Source organism: Cibotium barometz, chromosome 13, assembly GCF_041138505.1.
Source record: "Cibotium barometz isolate CiBa-2024 chromosome 13, ASM4113850v1, whole genome shotgun sequence".
In the NCBI taxonomy this organism is placed as follows: Eukaryota; Viridiplantae; Streptophyta; class Polypodiopsida; order Cyatheales; family Cibotiaceae; genus Cibotium; species Cibotium barometz.
The window spans coordinates 53,925,517-53,933,664 of NC_141058.1; the positions used below are offsets into that span (position 1 = coordinate 53,925,517).

An 8,148-nucleotide genomic window follows, 5' to 3' on the forward strand; every position below is an offset into this window, starting at 1 on the left:
AATCTTGGGGAAAAGCCATATGTGAGTCATCAAATTGGATTATGGCGATGGCAGTTATGATTTCTAGTTGATGGTAGATGTTGTTGTATAGTACAACGAGGCCTTAGGGGAAGTATGGTTTGATGGTGAAGTGAAGAAGGGATTTGTAGGCCATGTAGGTATTGGACCATCCTTGTCGCTCCATGTAGGTGAGGACAGTGAGCATATGGGTGCGGATAGAGACGTGGGGGTACGGTGAGCTCGATGGAGGCATCGATATTTGTTGCTTGTCCATACTCCAGGAGATGAGCCTAAGTGGAGAGGTTAGCAGTGAGAGGATGGATGGGGAGGGTGAAGAGGATTGTGGGATCGTCGAAAGAGATTTGGCTCTCGAGTAAGTTAATGGAGGGGGGTGGAATTTTGGTGATGAGGTAGGAGAGGGTAGATGTGGTGATGGGATCATCGAGAAAGATATTATGTTGACCCCTATTATAATAGCAAGAGTGAAGATATCTTACCCGGTTGATATAGTCCTGGATGGATTCTCCCTCCTTCTGCTTCACATTATGTAACTATTCAACCGAACTCCATCGAGTGCCTTGTCTCAAATATCCTACTTTGAAAGCCTCTTTCAAGGCGTCAAAGGTAGCCTTGTCCTATTTTTTTAGTGATCGAAACAATTGTCCCACTTTTCCATCGAGAGTGAGGCCAAAGGTAGCCTTGTCTTATGTTTTTAGTGATCGGGACTATTGTCCCACTTTTCCATCAAGGGTGAGACCAAAGGCACTCACCTTAACCTGATCTTCCACATGGTTGAATGCTTCATAGATCTAGTTAAACATCTCCAGATGAGGTATGGGATACCTTGACCCATCAAACTTAGTGATAAGTTTAGAGAAATGGGCCGATTTGTTCCTTTCTAGTCTTGGCCATTGTATCAGTTGCACGAGTGCTGGTGGTACAATTCCTGAAGTTACCCCCTTCCTATTTCCATGGCTATCCTCAACATTTTGGGCATCAATCCTGCCTAAGCCAGAGTTAGTGTAGGTCAGGAAGTTAATCCTAGAGGGTAGTATCCTATCCATGGCCGTGCCCCAGTGGTGGGCCGGTGTGTGCTCCATAGGGATCCGTATGGTATCTAGGATACACCCCACGAGGTGGATAGTTACTATACATGGGTGCCATGTGTTGGCTGGGGTGCTGCGGGTGGACTCTTTCCCCTTGGTAGGGGGTTTCAGGGCTTTGGTGAGCTGGTTCTCGACATAGGCTTGGCACAGGTCTAAGTTCTTGAAATGAATCTACCGATACGGTAGTCAATATAGCTCCCCAAACTGTTGGATTGGTTTGAATTAGATTATTTGGGCCCTACTCCACCTCCAGTCTCGGATCAATCGTGGTGTGGTAATTCTCCCAGGTTGATGGTCCTCCATGCTCCTTTCTCTGGTATGAGGCTCTTCTAATTGCGTATTTCCCAAGATAAAGTTTCACTCCTCTGTGAATTTTGCAGGGGATCCTAGGGCTTGCTCTTGAGATAATGGTTTTTCCATACAGTGGGTAACCAATCCTCCTGCCTCCAAGTCAGGGATTGCTCTTGAGACAATGGTTTTTCCATACACTGGGTAACCAATCCTCCCGCCTCCAAGTCAGGGGTGGTTTGTCCCGTGCTTGGGTGCTCTTCACTTTCAGTGGTGCTCTCAAAGACCAATACTCTTTGACTCCATGTGGTGTTGACCGACACGTCAGATCTAACAAAAGTGATTGTGCATAGGAGGGTTCCGTATCGTTAAATAAGGGGTTGTTTCGCACCGATTTCCCTGAGCGTAGGTGCATGAATGTGTTGAGTGAAGGTGCATAATCACACTCTAGAATAGGGAGATATTTGCCCTCTAGAAGTTAGGAACGGCTGTTCGTTCTCAGAGGAATGGCCGTTCATCTGTTGTGAGTACAAGCGTGGCTTGACTGGAGTTGTGATCGTCATCTTAGGTAAGGTCATGGACTTGAAACAGGAACGAATGTTCTCTCACAGAGGAACGTGCGTTCATTTGGGAAGCATACGGCCATGGCTAGATAGAAGAGCGGGCATTCTTCCGCAGAGAGGAACGAACGTTCGATTTTGAGAAGCTGCGGCCATGGGTAGTGTGGGGGCTGGTGGGGGAACGGTCGTGGGCTTGTCTAGGTACAGCCGTTCACTTGTGGAAGAACGAACCTTTATTTGTGAAGGTACGGATGTTCACTCACAAATTGGCAGGCAAGTGTCTTAACTACACTAAAACGACGTATCTCTGAGGCAGCCGTCTCTAAATATTCTCTTGAATACTGCACAACATTTATGCTCTTTTAATGCCCATTTATTCTCATTTATGAAAGAGATTCTCCAACTGGAAGTGAACAAGCGTGGCTAAGGAAGATACGGCCATACCTCTGTGAAGTGAACGGCGTTCACTTCTCAGAAATGCAACCCAAGAGTGAGTTGCACGTGGTTTCCTCTTGGGTTTTCCCTAATTTCTTTTCCCCTTGGTGAGGTTTTCTTTTTATGCATAGCTTAGGCTAGTCCCAAGCTACCTATTGTCTAGTTTATCGTAATAACTTAGGATTAATGGTGTAATTAAGCCAACATGCAATTTTTCTATCTACTTGAAGAAAAAACCAAAAATCAATGGAATTAATGGCAAAATTAGAGCAATTACTTATAGCTTTCGCTTTTGATGTAGCCTCTAAAGCTCCTATTTCTCCCAATGCTTCATTGTAACTCCATTGCTCCAAGGAAAACAAAAACAATACAAATCAAACAAGCAACTCATTCCAAACTCCTACAATCATACAACCGGTGAATTTGCATTCCTTAGAAGAGATTGTGAAGGACCCTCATTTAAGTGCTACCCCCGACAATGGCACTAAAGATGTTCACCTAAATGAGCATTTTCCTTGCGTGAGGGAGGAAGAAGAGAAGAGAAAAGATGAGATGCAAGGGTCGGTTTGGGAACATGTACTTAGCCAACCCCAAGAGGATTAACTCCTCGGTGTGAAGCCGCTAGGGGCTCACTCCACCACCACTTGTTGTGTCACCCAAGTGGGTAGAAAGTAATGAGAGAAGGAGCTATGGAAAGCTCAACTCCTATGTCAATGCCTTCATTGTGCAAGAAGGGAGGGAGAGAGAGATAAGGGAGAAGAAGAGAAGATGGGGAGAAGGTGGGGAGCATCAGTTACAAGCACACACTCACAATCAAACAAGCAAGAATGCATCAACACACAAGCTTGCCACCATAGCCACAATAGAGCAAGAGGGAAGAAAAAGAAGACTTAATTGTGATAATAGGATTGATTGTATCATTTTCATATTTCATGAAGTCACTTATATACAACCTATTTTAGTAATGCTGGCCATAAGCAACAACCTACTTATATTCCCTACATGGTATCATGGATGCCTGAAAAGCCCATATTTGTGGCTTTTTCAATCGCACTAGAGGCTTTTACTTAGCTACCCTATCAGTACGGGCAAGAATTATTCAAACACGTACTGCTAGTGGTGCGTAGGAAGTATGCCTTTTGATTGCATTTCTAAGAGGCATGTGTGTCTTCCCCTTTGAACCCCCCATACCCTTGTCTTCGCCAAAAAAACCAGGAGCGCCCGCGATGCGTAAGTGAACCGGAAGGATGGAGGAATGGCAAGCCTCCTCCGCCTTCGCAGAGCGTCTCTGTCCTCTGCTTCTGCATTTGCAAGAAGAAGGCTCGTACTCTCAACACTGCCACCATCATCAGTGTCTTCGTCTTTTTCATCACCATGGCCTTCTTGGCCTTCCTCTGCAGCAACGATGGGGCCAGTAGCAGCATCACAAGCTATGGCAAACAGAGGAGGCAGAAGAAGCTATTGCTCCCTGCGGCCCAACTATCGCTCCCGCTGCATCCACCGGCATTCCCGTACAATCCTGCGCATCATGCACCTGCGCAGCTGGGACGCCACCCTTGAACACGAGCTCTCCACCTCTGGCATAACCCTAACTCAGAACATTGTGGACCAGGTCATCGGATGCATCCCCAGCCCCAAACTGGCCCTGCAGTTCTTCATCTGGGCTGGTGAGCAGATTGGCTTCCCACCGCCCACCTCCAAAGCGACATATGACATCACAGAATGGTATGCTCACAAATCCCAAACCCTTTCATTTCTCAGTATTCTTCGATGCCTCAGGCGCCCCCACTATCACCTATCACCATCGAAGATTAATGTGCTGCTCCAAGGCTATGGATGGGCGGGCATGCTGGACAAAGCATACGACATCCTCTCAGACATGCAGGGCTTCTCCAATGCCATGTTAGTTAACTGTTTCCTTTTCTCCATCATCAAAGAGCATAGATACGACATGGTTTACAATGTGTATATGGAGATGAAGCATTGTGGAACTCCTCTCCATGTATGTTACAACTCTCTCATTTATGGAATGTCGCTGGCTGGCGGTGAGCAGTGGCAGGAGGCAGACGTTCTTTTCAAGCAAATGGTGGACACTGGGCAGGTTCCGCAAGTGGAAACATGCAATGCACTAATTGTCTCAGTAAGCAGAGCAGGAAAACATGACCGAGCCTGTGAGCTTCTATTGGACATGATGGGTCGGAATACTCTTCCTGAGAATGCCACTTGTAATGCCGTGGTTGAGTGTTTATGCCACGCCAGACAGCTGCAGAGAGCATCAAAGCTTATTGAAGAGATGAAGCAACATGGTTGTACTTTGAACTCAAAGATTTACCGTACCTTGCTTGGAACCCTCTAAGACCATCGAAATGCAGAGGAGGTTCATCAGTTGCTGAGTACTAACTCTTGTATCCCTTGCATTCAGAGCCAAAGCTTGAAAAGGGGGTCCCTTATATATTAGACTGATGAAATTGGTGCAATGTCCATGATTAACTCATTAGATGGTCTCTGCACCTCCATTACCTGATGAGTCCTTTGATGAGGTTCTCAGCTTTCAATCATGATGTAATTCGCAAGGTAGCTAACCATTTTGAACAGCATTATAATTTGGGCCTGTTGAGTTACTTATGGTTGTTCTGATCTGCTGGAATTGCTATGCTTGGTATGATCTACTCTCTCTCTCTCTCTCTCTCTCTCTCTCTCTCTCTCTCTTTTCAATCTCTTACATAAGGCCCAAACCCTGTCAAAAGGACAAATTGTATTTGCTTTCCTTTTGAGGCCACTTAGTATTATGTTCTCATGGGTCATATTTGGCCCCTGCGGACGTTAATCTAATCTCTCTCTCTCCTCCACACCCTTCCCCCCTCTTTTCCCCTTCTTCCCTTTTCTTTCCTCTTGCCTTTTTCCTTCCACTTTTTAACCAGCATAGAGGAGGACTAACGAGAAGCATATAATGCTCTATCTAAAGCGTCATTCCTCAAGAACTTGGGCTAACTTGTTTTTCTGGTTGCGGCACTTAAAAAGGAATTTTCGGGGCCTTGCACTTTGTAGTGTTAATGATGGCAGCTTCTCAACCATCATTTTCAGCAGGTTTTTTTTGGAGCAAGGCTTTTGAGGCTATGAAAGGCCACAACAAGTGTCTAGGTCTGAAGCTGTTGGAGAAGGTATTCATTAATAGTAATAATACTTTTTTCTGTTCTAACAGCTTGAACCAGTGTGTTGTGCTAGTGGTGCGCACTCACTACATGCAAAGAATGAGCGAAGCTCTATGTCTGGGCATTGCTGAACTCATGGCAGCTCTTATGTCGACGTGATAGGACATTTAGAGGCACTTTCTCAAGCAATGAGATGCTTGAGTCAGGGAGACAACAAATTGTACTCCCAAAACACTAGCATATGGTCATTTAGGCAGAAGGATGCCCTCTCTCGCACCCAGTATGGGCTTGGCATCATTACACTTGAAGATATTGTACACTGTGCAAGGGAAGAGAACATTCCAGGGCCACTTATTGGACCAGTAGTCAATTATGCCAATGTTGTGATTCTTATGACTCCCTTTATGGAGGCTACCCAGAAGTTGGTTGCTGTCCTAGAACAATCATTCATTCAGTGGGCTAATGATCAATGTATGAAAGACTACAGAATTATGAAAGGGCCTCTCTCAGTGGCACTCTGTTTATACTAGCAAGTGGAAGTGTTGGACACACCTTTAAATACCTTGGTCAAAAGGGTCCTCAAACAGCAACAATACACTAGAGGCAGGCAAAGGGACATACTATGCATTTGAGAATACATGCAATCAGGATAGTACAAAGAGCTCGCCTCGTAAGAACTAACTTTTGTACACTGGTCACACGTGTCTTACATTATGGAGTGAAAGTGTGTGGGGGGCAGCATCTCAGCAACCACCTGGAGAAATCATCAGGATTCAGGTCTTCACAGACTCATCCAAAGTCAAACAACAGATTCCATATTTCCTCTTCAAGTTTGGGAGCCGACCCATCAAGTTCTGAAATGCATGCTCAAACTCTCGCATCACACCTCTTGAAGGTTACCAAAGGTGGCATGGGAAAAGCGTTGTGAAGTGTTGAAAACACTATGCAGTAAGTTCTTGGATGACATAGCATCGCACACCCTATTTCCGCAAAGATATAAAGCTTATGGGTGAGCCTGATCTGTGAGGTGTAGTGGTATTTGGAGCTATTCTGTTTTTTAATGAAGTTTTACTTAATTAATAGAGAGGAAGCACCAAGGTGTGAGGCATCCCATCTATATGGGCACACACAGAACCTTGAAATGCATATTGAGCTGCCGTGGTGTACCCTTAGATTCTATGTTGAGCAGATCTGTCCATTTCTAATTGCACTTCTGTTTTTTAATTTTTGGACTTGCTGAGTTGTCAAAATCAGAGTATCGCAATTTGCTTTGTTGCTGCAAAAAAAGCAAAGCAATAGGCCAAATTTTGATGGCATTTACGAGGCTCTCTTTCTCTCTCTCTCTCTCTCTCTCTCTCTCCCCGGATTGAGCCCATACAGTAGGTTGCACCCCTCGCAAGGCACGGATATTAAGGGTATGCACAACAAGACAAAGGACTATCATTGGATCAGGACATCTAGGACAAGTTTCTTGAGCATCTTTGGTGATCTTGCTCCAGAATTTTTAGTGCCATGTGTACATGGCGGGTCCGCGTGCTTCTTTTCATTTCATTTCCAATATTTTTTGTTTCCATAGTCTCTCTCTCTCTCTCTCTCTCTCCCCTCATAGACCCATCGGGCCTTTTTGGTAGGCTACACATGGAACTTCCATACTCATAGACCCATTGGGCCTTTTTTGAACTAGACCATATGCTCTTCAAACAATTAGGACCACACAAAGATGTCCTTGGGTTGGAAATTGCCCTTGGCTTTATTCAAAGGGATTGATTTTTGTATAGAGGAGTAGTGTCTACGACAAGTATCACTAGTTTTCTTACCCAAAAAAAGGTCATTCTCCAACATCTTTTTTTTTAAAGAATGTGAAACTTGTTTGCCTTGCTCTTGACATTTGTTGATCATGCTAGCTTCTACCCTCGAGAGTGGCTAGCCTTCCACAACCTTATGTTGGGGGCTTCTACCCCTTAACCATCTTGACTACACAGCTCTTGCAAGTTGATCCCTCCTAAACTCCCCAAACTAGCTTGCCTTAGCCCCAAGATCGTCCGGGAGTTACCATTTTTTCACCGCCCATAGGTGCTTTTTATCCACCAGTAAACGATGCCACCAAGGAAGTACTTGGAGGGTTTTGAGCCCAGGACAAGAATGTGAAACTTGTATGCGCTAATCACGTAGACTTCGACCCTCAAGAATGGCTGGCCTTCCACAACCTTATGTTGGGGGCTTCTACCCCTTAACCATCTCGACTACATGGCTCTTGCAAGTTGATCCCTTCTAAACTCCCCAAATTGGCTTGCCTTAAGCCCAAGATCCTCCAATAGTTGCCATTTTTCACCGCCCATAGGTGCTTTTTATCCACCTATAAACGATGCCACCAAGGAAGTACTTGGAAGGGTTTTGAGCCCAGGACCACCTAGTCCTAGGCAAACACCTGCACCATCTAGACTATCATCTCATCGGCTTGCCACCTCCACTTTTAACCTCCTAGCTTTCCACCTTTGTATGTTACGGAGCAATGCCCCCTCAATGACACGACATTATACAAACTAATATGCAGAGATCTTAGAAGAACAGAACAACAACCTTCACTACTAAGTTGACTTGTAAAAT

The 8,148-nt window shown here is 45.1% G+C and overlaps 1 protein-coding gene across 1 annotated transcript; it reads left to right on the forward strand.

Moving 5' to 3' along the window:
- The first annotated feature begins 3,545 nt into the window (after positions 1–3,545).
- LOC147632848 (uncharacterized) lies at positions 3,546–6,753 on the forward strand. The gene is made up of 2 exons (XM_086807713.1): positions 3,546–5,048; positions 5,592–6,753. The coding sequence occupies exon 1, from the start codon at positions 3,645–3,647 to the stop codon at positions 4,743–4,745; it is 1,101 nt and encodes a 366-aa protein (XP_086663839.1). The 5' UTR covers positions 3,546–3,644; the 3' UTR covers positions 4,746–5,048; positions 5,592–6,753.
- The last annotated feature ends 1,395 nt before the right edge of the window (positions 6,754–8,148 follow it).

Bases quoted from the DNA above. Each gene is read 5' to 3' on its own strand.
- LOC147632848 (XM_086807713.1), top strand. From the start codon at position 3,645: ATGGCAAGCCTCCTCCGCCTTCGCAGAGCGTCTCTGTCCTCTGCTTCT.